Source organism: Petaurus breviceps, unplaced genomic scaffold (assembly GCF_028583685.1).
Source record: "Petaurus breviceps papuanus isolate PSGF00001 unplaced genomic scaffold, PetGlider_PUasm1.0 37, whole genome shotgun sequence".
Classification (NCBI taxonomy): domain Eukaryota; kingdom Metazoa; phylum Chordata; class Mammalia; order Diprotodontia; family Petauridae; genus Petaurus; species Petaurus breviceps.
Window position 1 is genome coordinate 25,348,950 of NW_027186296.1, and position 25,102 is coordinate 25,374,051.

General features: G+C 35.0%; 1 protein-coding gene across 6 annotated transcripts in view; it reads right to left on the reverse strand.

The window, feature by feature from the left end:
* Nucleotides 1-25,102, reverse strand: part of NEDD4 (NEDD4 E3 ubiquitin protein ligase) — a 155,950-nt gene that overhangs the window by 18,061 nt on the left and 112,787 nt on the right. For 5 of the 6 annotated variants that reach the window (XM_069098108.1, XM_069098107.1, XM_069098106.1 and 2 more), the window contains 6 exons: nt 23,981-24,100; nt 16,515-16,721; nt 13,520-13,597; nt 13,210-13,264; nt 13,063-13,121; nt 11,800-11,865 (listed from right to left, as the gene is read on the reverse strand). In XM_069098108.1, coding sequence (XP_068954209.1) covers nt 11,800-11,865; nt 13,063-13,121; nt 13,210-13,264; nt 13,520-13,597; nt 16,515-16,721; nt 23,981-24,100 — 585 coding nt within the window. The remainder of the gene's footprint in view (nt 1-11,799; nt 11,866-13,062; nt 13,122-13,209; nt 13,265-13,519; nt 13,598-16,514; nt 16,722-23,980; nt 24,101-25,102) is intronic. The other variant, XM_069098109.1, reaches the window with a different exon arrangement.

The following is a 25,102-nucleotide window of genomic DNA, read 5'->3' on the forward strand; positions in this document are numbered from 1 at the left end:
CAATTCTGGGTGAAAAGGAGAAAAGTAGTGTCACATCACTGTTATAAAATAAGGAATCTGGCAAAGGAAGCTGGATTTCTGTTGTTTTTTGAAAGGGAGTAGAGAGGAAAAGTCAGGAGGGGAAGATAATGAATTAAATTATAGTCAGTTGAATTTGAGGTGATGGGTTTTACAAATTGAGATGTGCAGCTGGAAATAAAAAGAGCTAACATTTAATATAGCACTTTAAAGTTTGCAAAGCACTTTAACAATATTAGCAAATTTGAAAAGATTTGAAATAAAGGACTTAAGTATAGCTGAGAAGTCAGTTGTTGATAAGAGATTTGGGAATCTTCAGAAGAAGAAGTGAAATCATAAAAGCATATTTGAGGGAATAAATTTAGAGGAAAAAAGGAATAGAATATCAAGTAAGAGGAGAAGGAAGAGAAACCAGGAAGGGAGAGGGAGAAAGAAGGAATAGTGGCTTAACATAATTAGTGGCGATGTGCAACTAATATACTGAAAAAGGAAGAGGTAGCTCTAGGGTTCTCATTCCACTTTTCTCCTTGGAAGCAGCACAGTGTAATGGACAGAATACCAGACTCAGAATCTGGAAACCACGGATCCATATCTCACCTCTGACAGCTGCTGGCTGTGTGACTTATCTGGGAATAAGGAATAACAATAACAGAAGTACTTATCTAGCAGAATTGCAGTGAAGCCCAAATGTGATTAGATACATTACTCTGTGAACTTAAAAATCTATCATCAGTTATATCTCTCAGTTGAGAGGTAGCATAGCATAGTAGATAGAGAGCTGGCCATGAAGCTATGAGGTCCTGGATTCCAATACTGCCCCACAAACTAGGTGACATAAGGCAAGTCACTTAACCTCTCAATGTTAATGTTTGAACAATGTTCTAGTGTTATAAAATGAGGGAAAGGGGGGTGGCCAGGTTGCGCAGTGAGTAAGAGCGCTGGCCCCAGCGTCAGGAGACTGGGGATTGGTTCTGACCTCAGATACTTAGCACCCACACAAAAAAATAACTGGCCGTGTAACCTTGAGCAAGTTACTTAACCCCAATTGCTTTAAAAAATAAAAATGTAGGAAAGGAATCAATCTGCATTGGTGGAGGGATAGTTTACTCATCTGGAAATTTTCTGTACCAGTGAAATCACAGATCCAGCCTCTCTCCCTATCCTTTATTAGACCTACTGTATTTACTCTCATAATTCTCTTCCCACAGCAGGGTGAAGCATTTTTCTTTTGGCACCTCTGTGTCAAAGCCTGTCAATACTCTTATCAGTCTGGGTTTCTTTTTACCTGCCTTTTTGGAAAAGATTCCTCTTACTTCTAGTTTACCTTACTATGCTTTCAGAGTTATGTAGTGGAAAGAACCACAAACCGAGAGGATACTAAGTCCTGGCTCGAATTCTTGATAGCTATGTTTTGGACAAGTCACCTAACCTTTTTGTTACAATTTTGGTTTCTTCATCTGTAATTGGGGATGATATCTGCACTATTTCCTCATAGAATTGTTATAAGAAAAGCAAATTGTAAAATGTAAAGTGCTATATAAATGTGAATTGTTATAATTTTATTAGTCTGGCTTTCTCTACTCTCTCCTGAATTTCTCTTTCTTTGTTTATCACAAAATCTCAGAAAATTAAAGTTCTCTAGAGTTTTACAAAGATTTAAATTACAATTTTACACAAATATATTTGAAGGCCTCCTAGCAATATTTTTACTTTTTTTTTTCAAAGAAAGTTCTGGCCTATCTCCCTCCCAAGTCTCTGCCCTCTTCCTCTAGCCCTGGGAAAGTAAGAAAATTGAAACATTGTTTACAAACATTTATAGTCAAGCAAAATAAATTCACACATTGCCTAACAATATATTAAATGTAAATATGCCCTCTGAAACTTTCTAGCAGATAACAATATTGTAAAAAATATGCAATCAAAATAGTGCCACCGGCGTCGGGAGACCCAGGATGGGTTCCGGTCTCAGATACTCAGCACCCACACAAAAATAACTGGCCGTGTAACCTTGAGCAAATTACTTAACCCTAATTGCTTTAAAAAAAAAATCATGCCACCTCATGAAAAAGATGATCAGGCTTCTGACAAGATCAAATTTACTATATAAATAAGAATGACATGACAAAATCATTACAAATAGAGGAAATGTAAATATTTTCCCATCACTTCTGCAAAATAATATCTTAGAAATGGTAATGGTAATATATTTAAGTATACTGGACACTAGGTGGCACAGTATAGATACATGCAATAGGTTTTTATCTTTTACAGTTTTGAAATGTTACTTTTCATAAAATATTTGAGTTCATCTCTACCTCATTATGTGGATGGGGTAATGGCCCTGGGAAGTAGCACTGGATATTGTTTGGTTGAACGGATCTGTTGGTTAGAGAGGCGTTGCTCCAGAAACAAATGGTGCCAAGGTGATGGATTCAAGAAACACGAGGCATATATTTTTGGATGTGGCCAATGTGGAAATTCATTTTGTTTAACTAGGTATCCTTATTATGAGGATTTTGTTTTTCTTTCTTTTGCTTTCACATTTTTTAAGGGTGGGGTAAAGCAGAGAAGAAGGAAATTTAAAAAAAAAGAAATTGAGGCTGGAACAAATGAAATAAACCCAGTCATCTATAAGTTATTTGAATCTGGCCATGGTTGATCATTTTTTATGTTATCATGACTACTACTACACATGATCATATAATCACATAATCAGATCTTATTCATATGACTGATGCAATTTGTTTTTTAAGAATTCCCAAATTACAGTTTGACAACACATAAAAACTGGAAAAGTTCTATCAAATGAGCTAAAACCTCTTTAAGCCCTAAAATTATAATTCAAGCAATTTACCTGCTCTAATTAGGGGTAGGAAATAACAAAAATGTTCACAATGAATGACTACTTGTGAAGTAGGAATAATTTTTTGTTTTTAGTTTTTGTCATTCTCCTTTTCTAAGCTGACCTCTTTTTCTAGCCTCCCTGGTATCCAGTAACATCCAACATCTCTCTCTGTGAAGCCTTGTCTGAGTTTGCTCCCCGTAATAGTGCCTAACGTTCCAGACTTGTTCCCCTTCACTTTTTAAGCTCAGAACTTAAAAAACATGCACATGCACATATACACACACACAATTTTTATATACATAGAACACAAAAGAGGATTGTAGATAAAATCAGTAATTTCCATTTCATACTTCTTGAAAGTATATAATAAATTATACATTACCCCTATAATATATATGATATAATATAATAAATTATATAAGAAATTCTACCTTACTTTCAGAACTGTCCTGCTTATTTGTGCTTCCTCTGAACTTCCTTCTTCTGTGCATTTAAAAAAAATGTTTCAATGGTCCTTTTTGGGCATCACTATTGGTAAACTCCCTTTTTTCCCTCCCATCCTCCGCTCAATTAAAAACAAAGAGAAAGGAGGAAAAAACACTGTAACAAATAAACACAGTTAAGCAAAACGAATCTACACTGCAGTCATGTCCAAAAAAGTGTATGTCTCTTTTTAACCAATGATTTCATCACCTCTCTTGGGAGATTAGTAACATGCTTCATTCATAGGTCTTCTGGAAATTGGGTTGGTCACTGAATTGATCAGAATGAAGTCTTTCAAATATGTTTTTCTTTACATTGCTGTCTGGATAGTATGAAGTGATGCAGAGTGAAGTGGCAGAACCGGGACACCAATTTATACAAAGACATAAGTTTGCTCTGAACTTATCTATTTCTTATGGCATAATAATATTCCATTATTTTCACATAGCATAATTTGTTCAGCCACTCCTCAAATGATGGGTACTCACTCACATTCTAGTACATTTCTTTTTTCCTTTTAATGCTTTCTTCATGATTAGGCAGATGAATTTGCTTGAAACTATATGCTTTCCAATATTATCATCTCTTATGTGCTATAATGTTAAGGAAATTTGAAGATCTTCCCTGTCCCTTAATAGGCCCATGTGATCTGCTTTGAGTTCTGGCCCAGCCCACAGATGAGTCACATGGAACTCAGTGCTTGGGAGGAGTTTACCCTAAAGAGCATGAGCAGAAAGCAGAGAGTCAAGCAGAGCGGAGAGAGAGGAGGGAGAGAGGCAGAGCAGCTAGCATGGGTGAGAAAGGGGCACTTTGCCTATGGGAGCTTGTTTGTGGGGAGGCCTGATGGAGGGAAGGCTTGGGGGATGGCAGTGCTCCTTGCATTGGTAATGTGCACCAACTTCTTTTTTATCATAGTGGATTTGGCTTTCTGGTATATGAATAAATAACTTGGTTTTGTCTTTGAAGAAGAGTTTATCTTGTGATTCAAACCTGGAAATATGCCTGCATATTCATAGCAGCTACTGTGGGTATCTCATTGGCAATACATATGCCTTTTGGGTTTGATTTATTTTTGCCCCAAACTGTGAGCACTTTCACATCTATGTGTCTTGTTAAAAAGAGTAAAGTTCTTCTGATGCCTGTTCACCTTATTCTTTCCCTCTTTCTTTATACTATTCTTACCATTCAAATTATGAGAAAGAACAAGTTCTTCTACTTTCTTCCTCCACTCTACAATAGTTCATTCCTTTTTTCCTTCCTTCTTTTTCCTGTCTTAAACCCTAAGAACAGAACCAATCTCTCCCAGGCCCCCTTTTTCTTACTTAATTCCCTCAATACTCCATGAAGACATTAAGGCTCCAAAGAGATACTAAAAGTTAGCACTACATTATCTATCATAGAGTTCCTTCCGATTGTTAAAATAAATTTAGCTTTCTAAGTTTCTCTTGATTCTTGTATTTGCATTTCAAAGTCTCTAGTCATCAGAAAAGTTTCAAAGTCCACACTGAAGGTCAGTTTTCCACGGTAATTTAGTTGTTTTTTTTTTTTTAAAGCAATTGGGATTAAGTAACTTGCTCAAGGTTACATGGCCAGGTGTTTCTGGGTGGGTGCTAAGTGTCTGAGCCCGGGATTCGATCTCCAGGTCATCCCAACACTGGAGCCGGTGCTCTTACTCACTGTGCTACCTGGCTGCCCCTACGCGGTAATTTAGTTGTAAGCCTATGTCTTTTACCTCCTGGAATATTGTCTTCCTAGGTATCTTCTTGTTTTTAGCAGAAGCTGCCAGTTTTATGTGATCTAGGTTATGGTTCCTTGATACTTCCACTGCTTTTTTTTGGCTCCCTGCAATAATCTTTCTTTGATGTGGGAGCTCTGGATTTTGGCTATGACATTCCCAGGATTTTTCTCTTTGGGGTGGTAATGGGTGGATTCTATCTTCACTTTGTCTTCTGATTCTAAAAGATCAGAACAGTTTTCATTTATGACTTCCTGAAATACAGTGTCTATCTAGGCTTTTTAAAAAATCATGATTTTTGAGGAATCTAATCAATGAGTCTTAAATGTTCTCTCCTTGACCTGTTTCCAAGGTTAGTTGTTTTTGATAGAAAAGAGCTTACATTTTCTTATATTTTTTTTCAATGTTTTGATTTTGTTCTAATATATCTTGTTATTTCATGGAATCATTGATTTCTATTTGGTCTATTCTAATTTTCAAGGACTCCATTACTTGAGTGAGGTCTGCCACTTTCCCTTCTGTAATGGTAATTTGAATCTGAAGATCCATTTATATATTGGTAAAGGTAACAGGTACTTAGCATTTAGTAATTAATGAAGCCTCTGTTAAAGAAACAGAAGCTATGAACCCCTGTTGCTGACTTAACAGGAAGGGGTTGGTTTAAACAGGAAGGAGCTAATGCTGTGTGTGTATACAAGGAGAAGTACCTGCTGGGTCAGACATACCTTCTTGGAGTAAGCTTTGTGGAGGCAGAAGCTTCTGCCACTGGGGAGGCTGAAGAGGAAAGGCCCTGTGTACCCTTTTCCTATTACCACCCCTGAGGTTCTGGCTAACGAATTTCTCATTGCACTTCTTGATCATTATTTGTTCTGTTTTAAATTTCAAGTTTTGTTGGAGTAGGTATAGGGCATAAGGGAGCTGGGCACTCTGGTCTGACCTAGGGGAGCCATCTCGGCCAGGTGTCCCTCCCTTCCTTGTCCTTTTAATGAAAACATGCCTAAACCATGTCCTGTTTCCAATGCAAAATAGAGCCCTGCTTGTCAGTGTTGATATCCCACTGCTTACACTTACTAGTGAAAAAACTTACACATGAGCAAGTCACTTACATTCAGCCTCATCTGCAAAATGGAGAAAACAATACCGATATTACCATAGTGTTGTTGAGGGTTCAAATGAGATCATGTATAAAAATGTAAATCACTATGTTAATTTTATGCAACTATGAGTTACTATAAACTAATCAAGGCCACTGTGCTAATGACTAATAATGATATAATGCCATCTAAAACATTTTTTTTTTGCTTTTTGGAGGGCAACTGGGATTGTGATTTACCCAAGGTCACATGGCTAGTTTTTGTGTTAAGTGTCTGAGGCCAAATTTGAACTTAGGTCCTTCAGACTCCAGGGCAGGTGCTCTATTCACTGTGCCACCTAGCTGCTCAAACATTTCATTTTTAATAAGGTATATTATGAAATACAGTGTTTTACCTTGAGCAAGTAGTTTGAGATGTAGTTTTCTACTAATAGTGGAAAGTTCAGGCAGCATTTAGTAAAATAGTTTTGTTATTTTTGATCATCAGAAATTTTTTGTTTCTTTCAAATCATACCAAGAGAACAACTATCTATTCCATTTATGGGCTAATACAACTGTCTTATATAAAATTGTTTCACTGTTCATGAAAAGTCTATTACTGGACAACAGAGTATGTTAAAATATAGCCTATCTGCTGCTGCTCAGTTAGGCTACAGTTAATCAGGGAGCTAAAAATTAACACAAAAAATAGAGCACAATTTAATATAATAAACAGCGACAAGCTAAATTAAATATAATAAATGTACTAGCATGTAATTCATGGAGAAAATAGGACTTGACATGGTCCTTTTAAGATGAATTTTTAAAAAGTAAGAAAGGGTATGAATTCATTCCATTTAATGATAGCAGCATGAGTTAAAGGATAGTGGCAAGACAGGATGCCATGAACAGGAGATAATATAGAGACCAGGATACCAAAGGGGAAAAAGTTGGATAGATTACTTCTCCTCCTATTCTTACTCCTCCTCTTCCTATGCACTTTAACAAAAATTTATTGCAAGTTTAATGTTTGGAAGGCATTGTTCAATCACAATTGAGTTTAGTGTTTTCACTCCATTGTTTCTGTGTCATGTATGTGTATGTGTGTATATATGGTACTATTATATAGTGTAACCTAGATGAAAATAATTTTATTTTTAATTTGTTATCCTATTGGAAGTGATAATTTGGCTTTGAACTATGTGACTACATTAAATTTTCTGAAGAAGGTAGTTCCTAAAATTGTTAAAGGGAACAAGAAAACCAGTGAATTAATTAAAATAGCTTTAGAAGTAAATTAATATACTTAGCTCCAAATGCCTGTGACACATTGTTTTTAATTAGGGATTAGTGAAAGATGCAGATGTCACATCTTAGGAAAGGGGTTAAGAACCTTTGGCAAATCACTAAACGTCTCAGCCTCAGTTTCCTCACCTGTAAAGTGAATGGGTTGGACTAGATAATCACTGAAGGCTCTTCCAGTTCTAAATACAATTTCCTATGAATCAGGAGTCACAAGTCATAAACAGCTGTTTAAGCAAAATTAATGAATGAATTTGTACCTGGGTTTACTTATCTCATTAATGTGTAATAGGTTTTACAGTATGACTTATGAAGCCCTAGTCTTGAAGGATAACAGTGCTTAGACCTAAAGCTGTCATGAGCCTTCCTCTCTCCCCTGTCTCCTGACTAAAGCAGAGCCCCACTTGGCTCTCTTCTCCTTATATATGACTCATAGGTACAGGGGGTAATAAAGTGCTTGGTCTGAGGGAAGGCCTTAATTCATCATAAATCCCCAGCCTTAGAGCATAAAAAGCATTAGGGAGAATCACTGCTTCTAGGGACTCAAATATTGGGAACTGAGTACCTCTGCAATTTTCAAGGTATGTTCTGGGTGAGCCTCATCATTATTATCTTAGTATGAAGTTCCCAGAAGGGAATCTGAGGTAGTGAGGCCTAAAATTAACTCTGCTTAGTCATCTCAGTACCTCAGAGAAGCCCCTATCAACTGGTCATTCTTCTATGCTATGGTGGCCAAATTCCCTTTTCCTTTTCTCTCTTTATCCCTGTTGAGGTTAGAATTACCACTCCTATCTTTTACTATAATTCATCTGTACCCATCTAACCCTACTCCTTCCCCAGTCCCAAAAGCCTATATCCTTCTCTGCCCTCCCATTCAATTGCATCCCCCCAAATGACCACTCTATTATTTACAATTCTCTTTTGTCTCAAATATCTTCACTTTACATTCTCTCCCAGAAAACAAGGAGGAGTGTGGTAGAATAGAAGGGGCTCTATATTTGAAGGACCTGTTAAAAGTTTAAATCACTACCATAACACTACTGCTTTGATTTTGAGCAAATCAGTTCAACTCTCCGGGCCTGTTTCCTTATTTGTAAAATGTAAGGGTAAGATTAAATAACCTCTAAGATCCCTTACAGCTCCAAAACTAGGATCCTATAAGATGGGATCCATTTAAGCTACTTTTCTAGTACTAGGCATTCCCTCTTTCACACCTCTCCCTCCCCTCCCCCTGCCCCCCTTAAGCACTGGCCAAGAGTAAAAACAGGCATATTCCTATCCCTCACTTTTCCAGATTGTTCCTTTGCCACCAAGCCCTTTCCATTTGAGGTTCGTTCCATTCATTTTCATCACCTACAAAATTCATCACAATCATTTACTTCCTTTTTCAAGAAGTTCAGTATTCCCATCTACTTGGACTTCTGCTTCTTAGAGACTTCAATCTACATGATAAGTTCTCTTTGAAAACTACCAGGTCTGTCTATTCATCAAATTCCCAAACTTCTTTGGTCTCTATTTTTATTCCATTTTAGCTTAACAACTAACTGTTTTACCTACACAATCCAGAATTCTTAAAATCCTTACAACTTCCTTTCCTTTAATTTTTTCCTCTGTCTTGTTCCTTCTAAACTCCTTGTCTATCAGTCTCTCATCATCATCCTGATTTTACTTTTCTCTTCGTATTCTTGACAAATTCAACCATACACTATCAGTTTCCCTTTAGTCCCTTGCCTTCATCTTTTCAAAATTCAGTCCAGGGTTACTTATACCATCAGCCTTCTTAACTGTTGTTACTCATGCGCTTTTGAATGCTGCTTAGAGAAAATGAGGCAACAAAAACAATTAGGTTCACTACAAAAGTGCAATTAGGCTCACTGCTGAAGAGTAATTCTTGCCTCTGACTTTCCATTACATCTACCATATAACAGCTACTCTAAATCTCTCTTCAAACTTTTCAAACTACTCCCTATCTGTAAAATGAGAAAGTTGGATTAGATGATCTTTCGGGTCCTGTCAAAGTCTAATCTATGACAACTCCACTGCCTCCCTATCACCTCTAGGATCAAATACAAAATCCGATACTTGGTGTTTAAAGTCTTTCATAACCTAGTCCCTTCCTACTTTTCCAGTCTTCTTATATACTACTTCCTGTCACATACTCTTTGTTCCAGGGACATTGGCCTCCTTGCCATTCCACAAAAAAGATACACCATCTCTTGGTTTGGGGCACTTTCACTTGCTGTCCTACATACCTGGCTCTCCCTTCTCATTTCCACCTCCTGGTTTCCCTGACTTCCTTTAAATTCCAATTAAAAACCAACTTTCCTCAGGAAGTCTTTCTCAGCCCCTCTTAATCATAACGAGTTTCTTATTTATTTCCTATTTATCTTGCATGTAATTTGTTTGTATATATTTGTTTACTTGTTATTTCCCCCATTTGACTATGAGCTCCTTGATGGGAGGAACAGTCTTAGTCTTTTTTTTAATCTCCATTTAGGATACACAGTGCTTGGCACATAGTAGGCACTTAATAAATGTTTACTGATTGAATGAATGACCTCTTTGAAGTTCTACAATTGAACGCTAAGCCTAACTCTGTCTCTAACTAATTTGGGGTCTTCTGGTTTCTGTATCTTTCTTTGATGGTGAAGAATGGATAGGAATGCATATCCCCTCTGCTCACATGTTCATTTTTCCCATAGTTTCTTTGACACTACATTGTCTTGATTATTCTGATCCCTATTATCTGAACAATCATTCTCATTCTCTTTTCCTATCTTTCTCCTGCTCAATAGTGTGGGAGTTCTAAGCTCTCTTCTCTTCTCCCCTTCCTCTCTTGGTGATCTCATCAGCTGTCATAAATTCAATTATCATCTTTATATATAGAAATCTATGTGTTCTAAATCTATATATCCAGGTACTTACATATCTAGCCCCAATCTTTCTCTTAACCTCTAGTCCCACTTCTCCAGTTGTCTGATGGTTGTTTCTCCAAGGATGTGCCTTGGGCATCTCAGATTTTAAAAATCCGAAATAGAAATCATTATATTGCTCTTCCAGCTGCATCTACATTTTAAATTCCACTATTTCTATTGAGGGCACCACATCCTTGAGTTATGTAGATTTGCATCCTTAGTCATTTTTGAATTTTTACTCTCTCACTTTCTATATTTGGATAGTTGACAAGTCTGGTTGATTTTATTTCCACAACATTTTCCACAACTACTCCCTCCTCTCCATTCACAATAACTCTACAATTCTGGATTTTATCATCTCTCATCTGCACTACTGCAGTTTACCTAACTGGTCTCCCTGCTTCCAGCCTCTCCAATCAGCAATCCATTATCCACACAGCTGCCAAACTGATATTTCCAAAATATAAATTATATCATGTCAACTCACTACTCGAAAATCTTCAGTGGTTCCCTCCTGGTTCTAGGATAAAATAAAAAATTTTCAGTCTGTCATTTAAGTCCTTCCACAGACTTTCACCACTATTCTTTTTCTCATTTCATACTATTCTACTCTATGCCCTCTTAATTACCAACGAATTGGCCTGCTCCCCTATATATGACATACCATTGCTTCCTGTCTCACAAGTTGCACAGTATTCCCTTATGTCTGGAATGGTCTTAATTCTTACCTGCTTCTTAAAATACCTAATTTTCTTTAAAACACAACTCAGGTACTGCTTTCTACACAAGGCTTTTCTCTGACCCATCATTTCATTCCATGACCCTGCCCCCTTCCCATGCTATCTCCTCCCTTGTTTCCAGTCACTAGTATTTTTCCCTCTTGTATTATTATTTGTATGAAATTATTTTGTATTTACTTATTATTTGTGTACTTCTTGTTTCCTCCCCAGTAAAATGTAAGCTTTTTGATAGCAGGAACTGTTTCCTCATTGTCTCTGTATACAGCATGGAGAAAAGTGTTTTGCACACAGCAAGCATTTAATTAATGTTCATTGAATTCAATGGGTCAGGATAACTTTATGGATTTTTTCTGGGATGGGAATTGAAAATGAGAGAGCATGGCAGTCAACTCCTAATTCCTTTATTTTCTTGGGTTATCAAGCTCTTCCCAAGGAACCATTAGCACTGGTGATTCAGGAAGAAAAAGTACCTACCCAAAGTTTAAGTTAACTAACAAATGGGCAAACTCAAAGGAACAAAACGAACCCTCCCACAACACTGCTCTTTTCTTTTACTTTTCTTCTTCCTCTTTAAAAAAAGAACTTTAAAATTCAACAACTAAAATTGCACTGTTTTTTTTCTTATGTACTGCCAGTTCCCACAATGTTTATTCTAACAAATGCAAATATTTATTATATGTGTTACTAACCTGCTTCTTCATCTTCTTTCTGAAGAATTCATACTTTCGTTTATAATCTCTGGAATAGGGTACAGCCTTTGGTTGAAAAATTTGGGAAATTAAAGTAAGTTTCATAATGTTCTCCTTTGAAATAACTTAGAATTTTACTTTTCCCCTATATTTTCTTTTCATAAATTCTATGTATTACATGTGGAAATTAAATTTTAAGAAAACCAAATGTAAAACACTGGTTTTAAAAATTAATATTTCTTGGGGCGGCTAGGTGGCACACTGACTAGAGCACTGGCCCTGGAGTCAGGAGGACCTAAGTTCAAATGTGGCCTCAGACACTTAACACAAAAACTAGCCATGTGACCTTGAGCAAGTCACTTAACCCCAAATGCCCTCCAAAAAGCAAATAAATAAATATTTATCTGCTTAAGATACAGTTGTGACCAGTAATTCTTATCATATTACAGATTTAGTAATGTAAAATTCTTAAAATAGAATGGCTAGATCTCGGGACTTTCTTTCATGGGATAGAAGTCTTAGAAATTAACATTTCCATTTTTAAACAAACTTTCAAAACTATTTTTCTATTAAACAGAAAAACATTTTTAAACTTTTATTTTTCTGTGCTGAAATAACTGCCCTTTTCAGAGCATTACTTGAAAGAAATAAATATCAAAACAGCACTTTCAAAGAAATTGCAACTTCAAATTCTACCTTGTTTGGGCAGTTAAAATCATAAAAACTACAACTTAAAAAATAACTATTTACAACTAATTATGTCCTATCACCAATTTGATTATACAATGAATGAGATAGAGGTACTGCTAAAACTAAACAGAGGGCAATCCAACAATCATTACACATCTTCATATTTACATTTCAATATAGGTGTATTTAATGTGAGAATTCACAATATTTCAACCAAAATAATCAAGACATGACTCAGGGGGAGCTAGAAAGTTGCCTACCTCCCCCATCTTGGCCTCTGTTGAACTTCTCCCTGTTGTGGAGTATTTCCACTCAGACTAATGCAAAGCACCAGCCTGAGCTTAGTTGTTCTTTCTTAGCGTCTGTTTGCTTCATACCTTCCCCTGGCTGTTAGGGAAGGGTGGGGATAACTAAGTATTTTGGTTTAAAAGGCCTTGTCTGGTAGCTGAGACTGAAGGTAGAAGCAATTTCATTTTTTTTTCTCTTTCAATGCCTACTAAGCTGCAAACAGATAATTTATGAGAGGATCACTCAGGGTTAATTGTATTTAGAAAAGTACAGACACATACTTACTGGTCTAGTTGTTGCTACATTCTGCAATCGAGGATCTTCCCATTGTGTTCTTTTTATATCTGAGGGGAAAAATGTATTCTTTTCCTTTCTCATGCATAAAATTAAATATAACAAAAATGTAATAATTGAAGATAACAATGTACATACTGTGATTTATGTAGAAGACTCTTCCATCTGTGTGAACTCTCTCTTCCCATCCTGGCTATAAAAAAGAAAGGATTTCAGTATTATTTGGGGGAACTTAAAGCTGCTTAGATAAGGAAATGTCAGTGGTACTATATTACATCTGATATAGCATGTTACATTTTTTTTGCAGCAAGAAGTCAGAATTAGTAATCAGGATTTGGGAGCATATTTTTAAAATACTAAAAAAATACAAGTTGATATATTACCATACATCAAAATCGAACATGTTCCATAGAATAAAGTTATATCTACAAGAGTTCCCAAAACTTACAGGTAAAGGTCCTAGATCGGTGGTATCAAGGGATGTCTTTCTTCTCAGATGAGCTGGAATTTTCAATCTTGGATCTTCCTTTTTTTGGTAGAGCAACAGAAAGAACAAAACCAAAAACCATATTTAAGCATGATGAAAACGATACTTTATTTTACCATACTGAATAACATTTCCAATTCCTTCCTTTAAATAAAAAGTACATTTGTAATTATAATTCTTCATAATTTGTGGGCTAGGGATGATTACTTCTCTTTGTACCACTCTTGTCAAGTCTATACTATCAAAAGAAGGGCTGACGATAATTTTTTTTTTCAGAGTGAGATCAATATTAACTGTCATCTCTTTTACGGAAATTATCTAGATTTAGTTACTGCTTTTCAAATGTAGGTTTTGTTTTTGGTGTTTTTGTCTACGTAGTATTTTCTTCTACACACTAATTTATGGAGAATTTAAGAATTAAGACTGAAATTTCAAGTCTCAAAAATCTGAATAAGTAGTAGGAAAAAATACTGGTTTTGATGTGAAAAGTTTTAGGTTTGAGTTTTGCACGTGACATTCATTAGCTATGTGACTATAAGCCAGTCTCTGGGATAATCATTTACATTAGAAAAAACAAGTAGCTGGAGAATGTTTACTGATTGCATTATAAAATGCAGTTGTGTGGACAACTTATAGAGCTTACCCAGAAGTATGTATATCTTGGACAGACATTGTAAATGAATGGACCCAGAATTAAAAAGGAGGAAAACAGTTTGCACTACCTTTGGGAAACTGCAGATTTCTTTTAATAAAGAACCACATTTTTAATACCAATATTCTACCAATGCTGTTGTATGGTTTTAAGTCATAGAACAGTATAAAACAAATATCACTCTGAGGGCAATGGAGAGGCACATTCACGGTGGGAGGTGAGTTGCTGCACCATATAACAAAAAAACTCTAAATCCATCTAATACTGGTCTCAATTTTTAAACTGATTTTCCTAGGTAAATTCCTTCTATAAAACACACAAAGCAGATTTTCTTCCTGAATTTTCCAGAGGAAAATTAATTCTTATAATGGTAGATAAAATAAAATGACATTTTCTGGAGAACTTTCATAAACTGTAAATTCTTTTTGAAAGAAGGTTAAATAGCAGTATCACCCTAGCTTATTGATAACAATATGACAATATGTCACAGAATACTGAGTCCCCAAATAGAATTAAGACTTGGAAGAAATTTAAAGATCATCCCCTCCAAAATTCTCACTTTCCAGATGAGAAAAATGAAGTCTAGTGAGGTCAGATGGCAAGTCCACACTCAGAGACCTAGGGTTTAAATCTAGGTCTGTTGACTCTAATTCATTCTATGCTGCTTTTCCCAGTAGTGCATGTATTATTATTCATCCTTAAAAATGATGAAACTATGGCTCTGGGAGGGTAATAATGGGGCCAGAACTCAGTCCCAGATCTTCTTGTTCTGATTCCAGTGTTTTTTCCACTATGTTATGGTGCCTCAATTTATCTGCACTGTCAAGTTTATCTGGTATTAAAATGAAATCTTTATCAAAAGATGTATTTTAGAAGAGTTTAAAAAGTCACCAATTTATCTTATTTATGTTACTTGAACTATTTATTTACATAAATTTATTTTATATGAAATATATTCCAATAATATTTTAACTCTCCCTAATGTATGTTATCAAGTCTGAAGCTACAAATATACTGGAGATGACATTATTATGTTGCACTAAAAATAAATCCTGTTTAAAATTTCCTTCCATTAACAGAGGATCAGCCTGCTGAAGCAAATGGAAGTCTAATAATTTTTCAATGCTCTCTCCTGTTTCTATGTCTTTGCAAAAGCCTGTTCTCCCTTTGAGTGTCAAGTATTACCTCCTTCAAGTCCTCTCTTGATTACCAGTCACAGTTAGAATGCCTCTAATTCCTGAAATAAGTTTGTATTTATTTTGTGCATATCCTATATTTACTCGTCTGTGAACATGCTATATTCCCCTAGGAGAAGTATCTTAAAAGTAGGAATAACGATGCTTTTGTATTTCTATCCATAGTGTCTAACACTTAAATAATACTTGTTGCTTGGTAATTACAAAATGCTTGTTGATTTATTCCATAGACTTTGGATGAAAACAGTTAAAATTTCATTGAACTTTTTTAAACACTCCATAATTGATTAAAAATATAGCATAAGGATGATTAAAGGAAAATCTAAGTTTTACACAGTGCGATTTTAAAAGAAATGTCTTTTTCATACAATGGAAAAAAGATTTAAATGATGTTTAGAAATTTTTAATTTTTGTTAAGCCTTTGGTGCATTCATATTTATGAGAGGGAAAAGAAAGAATATTGGCATCCCTTTCCCCTCATTATTTAAATAAAAGCAAATGCTTGCTCAAAATCATGATTAGTATAGTGGAGAATTTTTACTCTTTTGAAAAGCCTCCTTTGGGGGTCAAGAATGTTGGTCTCAATTTTTTGACACTAATATTTTATTACTTTCTTTTGCAACAGGGTTTCCATGAAAATTATCCACTTTCATCTTCTTAACCATGCTTAACTAGTATATGAAAGACCAAATTATTATTATTATTATTATTTTGCTTTTTGGAGGGGGGAGGGCAGGGGACTTAGGGTTAAGTGACTTGCCCAAGGTCACACAGCTAGTAAGTGTTAAGTGTCCAAGGTCGAATTTGAACTCAGATCCTCCTGACTCCAGGGCTGGTACTCTATTCACTGAGCCACCTAGCTGCCCCAAGAACAAATTATTATTTAAAAATTATAATTATATATAACAATAAGTATTAAGTGCCATAAAGACAATATCAAAAAAGTTTCAGTGACTTTAAAATGATAATGTAAAATAGAATATGAACAGTTTTAAAATTATTAACGTATTATTATTATTGTTAATTTAAAACATCTCCAACATCCAGTACACAGAATGCAACTGGTTAATAAAGGCTTATTAAATCAACCAAAAGTTATTAAAATTACCCAGGTAGTAGTTTTGGTATTGTGGTCAATGAAGAAAGGTCTCCCATTTGGTGCATGTCGGACTTCCCAGCCTTTAGGAAGAAATTTTTGCTCAAGTTGAGATTGTTGATTTAAGGAGGGTTGTGATGAATCACTTGTAGCTATGAGCTGTGGAGCAGATGTAGAAGAAGTTTGGGGTGATGATATCTGAATGTTCTCTATTGTTGCCTATAATGTATTAAAAATAGATTTTGTGGGTTAACTCACACTGCTACAGGACAAAGTGTGTTTATTTTATTTTTTAATTAAATATTTTATTATTTTCCCCAATTACATTTAAGAACAATTTTTAACATTCATTTTAAAGTTTTTTGAGTTCCAAATTCTCTCTGTCCCTTCTTTCATTGAGAAGGCAAGAAGTTTGATATAGGTGATACAGGTACAGTCATGGAAACCATATTTCCATATTGGTCATGTTGTAAAAGAAAACAGAGACCAAAAAAAAAAAACCCAAGAAAAATAAAAAGTGAAGAAAAAGTATGCTTTGATCTCTGCAATAAAAATCTATCAGTCCTTTCACTAGATATGGATAGCATTTTTCCTTTTAAGTGCTGAAGAAATGTCTTGGATCAATGTATTGTGGAGAACAGCTAAGTCTATCAGAGCTGGTCATCACACAGTGTTGCTGTTATTGTGTACAATGTTCTCCTGGTTCTGCTCACTTCTCTCAGCAACTGTTCTCCAGGTTTTTCTGAAATCTCCCCACTCATCATTTCTTTTTTTTTTTTTTTGGAGGGGGGAAGGCAGGGCAATTGGTGTTAAATGACTTGCCCAAGGTCACACGGCTAGTAAGTGTTTAAGTGTCTGAGTCTGGATTTGAACTCAGGTCCTCCTGACTCCAGGGCTGGTGCTCTATTCACTACACCACCAACCCACCCCCTCTCATCATTTCTTATAGCATAATATTGCATTCATATACTACAACTTATTCAGTCATTCCCCAATTGATTGGCATGCCCTCAATTTCCAATCCTTTGCCATCATTAAAGAACTGCTATAAATATTTTTGTATCCTTTTCCTTTTTGTTTTTTATCTCTTTGGGATACAGACTTAGTAGCCATATTTCTTGGTCAAAGGGTATGCAAGGTTTTATAACCCTTTTGGGCATAGTTCCAAATTGCTTTACTGAATGGTTGCATCAGTATACAACTTCACCAATAGTACAGTAGGGTCTCAATTTTCCCACATCCCCTCCAACATTTCTCATTTTCCTTTTCTGTCATATTAGCCAATCTGGCAGGTGTAGAGTGGCAGCTCAGAATTGTTTTAATTAGCATTTCTACAATTAATAATGATTTAGAGTATTTTTTCATATAATTATAGATAGCTTTAATTACTCATCTGAAAACTGCCTGACCATATCCTTTGACCATTTATCAACCGAGGAATGGCTCATTTCTATAAATTTGACTAAATTCTCTATGTTTTAAAGAAATGATGTATTTATTAGAGAAATTAATAGAAAATTTTTTATCACAGTTATGATTACTATGTATTTCTCTCCATCCTATTTTCTGCCTGTTTATCTTACTCTCACTCTCTCACCTTTCACCTTGTCCAATCTCAAAAGTGTTTTGCTTCTGACCTTTACCTTCCCCAATCCACTCTCTCTTCTATCAGAATTTCCCCTTCTCTTACCCCATTCTCTCCCTACTTTCCTGTATGGTAAGACAGGTTTCTATACCCAACTGGGTGTGTATGTTATTCCGTCTTTGAGTCAGCTCTGATAAGAGTAAGGTTCACATGCCTCCCCCTGCCTCCATCTTCCCTTCCACTATTAAAGCTTTCATGTCTCTTTATGTCAGATAATTTACTCCCATTTTACCTCTCCCTTTCCCCCTTCTCCCAGTGTATTCCTCTGTCTCATCGCTTAATTTTATTCTTAATCAAACCATCCTATTCAACTCCCGCTCATGCCATCTGTCTATGTATACTCTTTCTAAAATGCCTTAATAATTTGAAAGTTTTAAGAGCTAGAAGTGTCATTTTCCTATACAGGAATGTAAACAGTTTAACCAGATTGAAATCCCTTATGATTTCTCTTTCCTGTTTACTTCTTTATGCTTCTTTTGAGTCTTTAATTTGAAAATCAAATTTTCTATTCAGCTCTGATTTTTTTCATCAGGAATACTTGAAAGTCTTCTGTTTCATTGAATATTTATTTTTTCCCCTTAAAGGATTATACTCAGTTTTGTTGGGTGGGTGATTCTTGGTAGTAATCCTAGCTCTTTTAGTTTCCAAAATATCATCTTCTACGATATCTGAATTGTTTCTTTTTGGCTGCTTGCAGTATTTTCTCCTTGACCTGGGAGATCTGGAATTTGACTGTAGTTTTCATTTGGAATCTCTTTCAGGAGATCAGTGAATTCTTTTAATTTCTATTTTACCCTCTGGTTCTAGAATATCAGAATGTCAGAACAGTTTTCCTTGATAATTTCTTGGAAAATTATGTCAAGTTTCTTTTTCTGAACATGGCTTTTAGGGAGTCCAATAATTCTTAAACCATTTTTCCTTGATCTATTTTCCAAGTCAGTTGCTTTTCCATTGAACTACTTCATATTTCCTACTTTTTCATTCTTTGATTTTGTTTTTTTCTTGATATTTCATCAACTCATTAGCTTCTACTTGCCCAATTCTAATTGTTAAGAAATTATGTTTTTCAGTAAGCTTTTGCTTCTCCTTTTTCATTTGGCCAATTCTACTTTAAAAAAAATACTAATTAATTTATTTTTAGTTTTCAACATTCACTTCCATAAGATTTTGAGTTCCAAATTTTCTCTCCTTCCCTTGCTGTGCACCCCCTCCATCTCAAGATGGTGTGCAATCTGATATTGGCTCTACATATAAATTAACACTAAACATATTTTCACATTAGTCCTGTTGTAAAGAAGAATTAGAACAAAAGGAAAAAGCAAAACAAAAAAAGAAAATAGTCTGCTCTGATCAGCATTCAAACTCCATAGTTCTTTTTTTAGATGTGGATAGCATTTTCCATCATGAATCTTTTAGAGTTGTCTTACATCCTTGCATTGCTAAGAAGAGGTAAGATAATTAAAGTTAGTGACCATACAATGTTGCTGTTACTATGTAGAATGTTCTCCTGGTTCTGCTTACTTCATTCAGTATCAGTTCATAGAAGTCTTTCCAGGTTTTTCTGAAATCTGCCTGGTCACCATTTCTTATAGCACAATAGTATTCCATTACATTCATATTCCACAACTTGTTCAGTTATTCCCTAATTGATGGGCATCTCCTCAATTTCCAGTTCTTGGCCACCACAAAAAGAGTTGCTACAAATATTTTTGTACATGTGGGTCCTTTACTCATTTTTATGATCTTTTTGGGATACAGCCCTAGAAGTGGTATTGCTATATCAAAGGGTATGCACATTTTTGTAGCCCTTTGGACATAGTTCCAAATGGCTCTCCAGAATGGTTGGATCAGTTCACAGCTCCACCAACAATGAATTAGTATTCCATTTTTCCCACATCTTCTCCATCATTTATAATTTTTCTGTTCTGTCATGTTAGCCAATCTGATAGGTGTGATGTGGTACCTCAGTATTTTGATTTGCATTTCTCTAATCAACAGTGATTTAGAACATTTTTTTCTATGACTATAGATAGTTTTAATTTTTTCCTCTGAAAACTGCCTGTTCACATTCTTTTGACCATTTATCAATTGGGGAATGATTTGTACTCTTATAAATTTGACTTAGTTCTCTATATAGTTTAGAAATGGTGCTTTTATTGGAGACACTAGTTGTAAAAATGGATTCCCAGTTTTCTGTTTCTCTTCTAATCTTGGTTGCCTTTGCTTTGTTAGTGCAAAAACTTTACAATTTAATGTAATAAAAATTATCCATTTTGAATTTCATAATGTTCTCTACCTCTTGTTTGGTCACAAGTCCTTCCATTTTCCATAAATCTGACAGGTAAACTATTCCTTGCCTCCTAGTTTGCTTACAGTATCAGCCTTTATATCTAAATCATGTACCCATTTTGACTTTATCTTGGTATACTATGTAAGATGTTGGTCTATGCCTAATTTCTGTCATACTATTTTCCTGCTTTCCTAGTAGTTTTTTGTTAAATTGTGAGTTCTTATCCCAGCAGAGTCTTTCTGTTTATCAAACAATAGATTACTAAAGTCATTAACTACTGTGTCTTGTGTACCTATTCCATTGACCCACCACTCTATTTATTAGACAGTACCAAGAAGTTTTGATGATTGCTGCTTTATAATACAATTTAAGATCTGGTATGGCTAGGCCACCTTCCCTTGTATTTCTTTTCATTAATTCCCTTGATATTCTAGACCTTTTGTTCATCCAGATGAATACTGTTGGTATTTTTTCTAGGTCTATAAAATAATTTTTTGGTGGTCTGATTGGTATGACACTGAATAAGTAAATTAATTTAGGTAGAAATGTCATTTTTATTATATTAGCTTGGTCTATCCATGAGTAACATGCTTTTCCAAGTTACTTAGATCTGACTTTATTTGTGTGAAAAGTGCTTTGTAATTGTATTCATATAGTTCCTGGCTTTCTCTTGACAGGTAGACTCCCAAATATTTTATAATGTCTATGGTAACTTTAAATGGAATTTCTATTTCTATCTCTTGCTGTTGGGCTTCATTAGTAATACATAGAAATACTGATGATTTATGTGGGTTTATGTTATATCCTGCAATTTTGCTAAAGTTTATTACTTCAAGTAGTTTTTTTTGCTAGATTCTCTAAGTATACCATGATATATATCATCTGCAAAGAGTGAAAGTTTTGTTTCTTCTTTGCCTATTCTAATTCCTTAAATTTCTTTTTCTTCTCTTATTGCTAAAGCTAACATTTCTAGTACAGTATTGAATAACAGTGGTGATAATGGACATCCTTGTTTCATCCTCAATCTTACTGTAAATGATTCTAGCTTTTCCCAATCATATATAATAATTGCTGATGGTTTTAGATAGATGCTAGTTACCATTTTAAGGAAAACTCCATTTATTCTTATGCTTTCTAGTGTTTTTAATGGGAATGGGAGTTGTGTTTTATCAAGTTTTTTCTGCATCTGTACTTTGTGTGATTCCCTCTACTTCAAATGTGTTTCTTATAAACAATATACTGTAGGATTATGGTTTTTAATCCATTCTGCTATCCACTTCTGTTTTATGGGAGAGTTCATTCCATTCACATTCATAGTTATGATTACTATCTGTGTCTTTCTCTCCATCCAATTTTCTCCCATTTAGGCTTTTCTCTTTCCTTTCTCCCTTTCCCTCCTCACTAGAGCTTTGCTTCTGACCATTGCCTCCCTCGATCTGCCCCCCCTTCTATCAGTCCTCTCCCTTTTCTTTCCCCTCCTACTTCTTCCCTCCCTTCGATCTACCCCCTCCCCTTTCTTTTCCCTCCTACTTCCTATAGGATAAGTTAGATTTCTATACCTGAGTATGTTATTCCCTCTTTGAGACAAATCCTATGAAAGTAAGATTCAAACAATGCTCTTCTCCCTCTCTTCTTTCTACTGTAATAAGTCTTTGTGGGGGAAAGCCAAGAAAAAAAGTCTAGAGTCATGAGATGGATGATGAATACAGAGAAGCACAGAAAGATTTCATAAACAGATAAATGTAAATCAGAGTAACAGAGCCAAAAATAATATATGTAATGATAACATAAATAGAAAATGCTAGTTGAATGAGTGAATATATGCATGTGTGTATGTATTTCTGAACTACTCAGTAATGAAATTTATTCTATTATCTAAATTTATTGTTTTCACAATCTTCTCTAGAACGTGGAAGGGTCGGACGACTCTAACTTGATTAGTAAACTATCTAGTTCCATTAATCTTGGTGTGGGTATATCATAGAGATAAAAATACAAGATATTTAAACCACACATCTCAGTTTCTAATACGTAGTCCTTAGTTTCCAGACTCCAAATAACATTTATAATATGGAAAAGATAATGCTAAAAGCTTTTTAAGCACTAATGATGGAATTAAAAGGACTAAAATAATAATAATGATATCTGACTTTTATATAGTACTTTAAGACTTGCAAAGAGCTATTTTAGAATAGTTTAAATTATTTGGGCAACAAATAGTGGGAAAATATGACAGAATGCATTCACTACTGCCAAAAGAGAAAGACAAAACATTACAAAAATCGCTGGTGTCTTAAATTGTTATATGTCCCTCTGATAATTATACTCTTCCTTCCATTCATGTAAAAGTAATATCCTCCATTCATTAGTCAACTGTTATAAAGTACTGTGAGCAGTCTTCTGATGAGTCTCTTCAAACTTAGGTTAATTTTTGGATTGTAGACATAAAAATCCATCACTGTCACACATTTGAAGTGTCTCTAGCTTAATATGGTCTGTATGAGAACTGGTACCACTTTTAGGAATCCAAAGTCACCTTCAGTGATTGATGAAATACCAAAGTAAGATTTTAGTAGATCAAAAATGAAGTTATAAAAAAATTCACTAATGCTAATATCATTTATTCTATTTCTCAAAAATTAACTTGCAGAAAATATAAGCTGATCATATACTCCTTTTTCACTGTTGCTAGTGCTTCTCCACCCAAATTTTCTTATACTTATGTGTTTTTCCTCTCTCTGTTCTGACTCTGATTTCCTGGAATTTGTAGCTATGACTCAGCTTCCATTTCACCCTGGAAGTTCTCTCAATGTCTGTGGCCTCTTTTCTCCAATTCTCTGGCTTTATCACTGTGGAACATCCTTCTGACTCTGGCCTGCTTCTGCCACTGATGAGTTCCAATCTGAGGAACTCTTTCTTCTCCCACACTCACTTCTGACTTTTCAGTCTTTGCCACCACATTCCAACAAAGAAGTACTAATTCAGGTCCATCAACTTGGCAAATAAAACTAACCAACCAGAAAATAAAAAGCAAACCAATAATGGAATGTGAGTAGGCCTATAGTGGAACAAAGACACTCAACACTGCAAGCTGTGTACCTTTCTCTCCACCGCACTCCCATCAGCTTCCTTTTATGTGCTGTTTTCCTAGTTAGAATGTAAGCTCCTTGATAGTAGCGACTGTCTTTTCCTTGTTTTCTACCCCCAGAGGTTGGTACAGAGCTGGTACATAAGTAAGAACTTAATAAATGTTTGTTGGCTGATTTATTTTACTTATGTACATGTATCCTTTAATAGACTGTAAAGTTCCTAGAGGGAAAGAACCATTTTTTGGTCTTCCCAAGTTCCTAATGCACATAGTGGGTGTTTAGTAAATAACTGTTGAGCAACTGATGTACTACCTGTGATTGTCAAAAGTAGTATTAGTTTTTAGCACCAGTGTCAGCACATCAATAAATAAAATATGAAGGAAATATGAAATATCTCCTCCAAAGGAAATTAAACTCAATTAGAAAACAATTTTATACATGTGCTACAGGGTACCTGTGTAACAGGCTTCATCCATGTTGTAGTTCTGGAATTGTGATCTATGTAATATGATCTTCCTTTATCATCTTGTTTTTCTTCCCAGCCTGGTGGTAATCCAGAAGAAGTAGGCAAAAACTAAATAAAACATTAATAGGTGAAAAAATTATAAAAAATTTAAAGCTATCATTAATTAGAAGAAATATTTATCTTACTGATAGTTTTCTTTAAAAGAAACACAGGAAATATTTAAAGTACTTAAAGCAGTATACCAAATAAAATAGTAATTAAATTCACTGATGTACCATCATATTGAGTCAGGCAGATAATTTATGAGTTAACTTCTAGGTACAGACCAACCAACACGCAGATTATAGGGCTGAAATAATATAGGTCAGAGAAGATAAGCAGAGCACAACTCTAGACAAAAGCTGAAGACCAAGATCTACTACAGTCTGAGTTATATGGAAATCAATTCTTCCTAGGTCTTCTGTAAAACAGGCACTGAAATAATAGGTAAAATAGAGGTGCCAAACACATAGCTCACAATATTCCCAAGTATGACCTGAACAAGATTAAAATTTAATTGGGAAATATATAATAAAATCAGCAAAAATAAAATATAACAGGTTAACGTGTAGTTTTCTTTTTTTTTAAGGCAATTGGGGTTAAGTAACTTGCTCAAGGTTACACAGCCAGTTATTTCTGGGTGTGGTGCTGAGCATCTGAGCCCGGATTTGATCCAGGTCATCCCAACACTGGAGCCGGTGCTCTTACTCGCTGTGCTACCTGGCCGCCCCAAACGTGTAGTTTCCTATGTCAATATATGGCCCACAGGGATCCTTATGTATAGGCATGTTTCTATTTGAGTTTGATACTACCACTGTATGGTACTTAATCTCCAATATATAGATAGTAAAAGAATATAAACAAACAATTCACAAAAGATTAAACACAAACAGCATATATAAACACTTGAAAATGATGTCCTTAATAGTTAAAGAAACACAAGTTATAAAAACAAAGAAGTACTAACTCAGGAATATCAACTTGGCAAAATAAATAAATAAAATAATGTAAGTTGGAGCACTGGGGCAAAAGAGCTCTTATATAATGCAAATTGTACAATCTTTCTTAAAG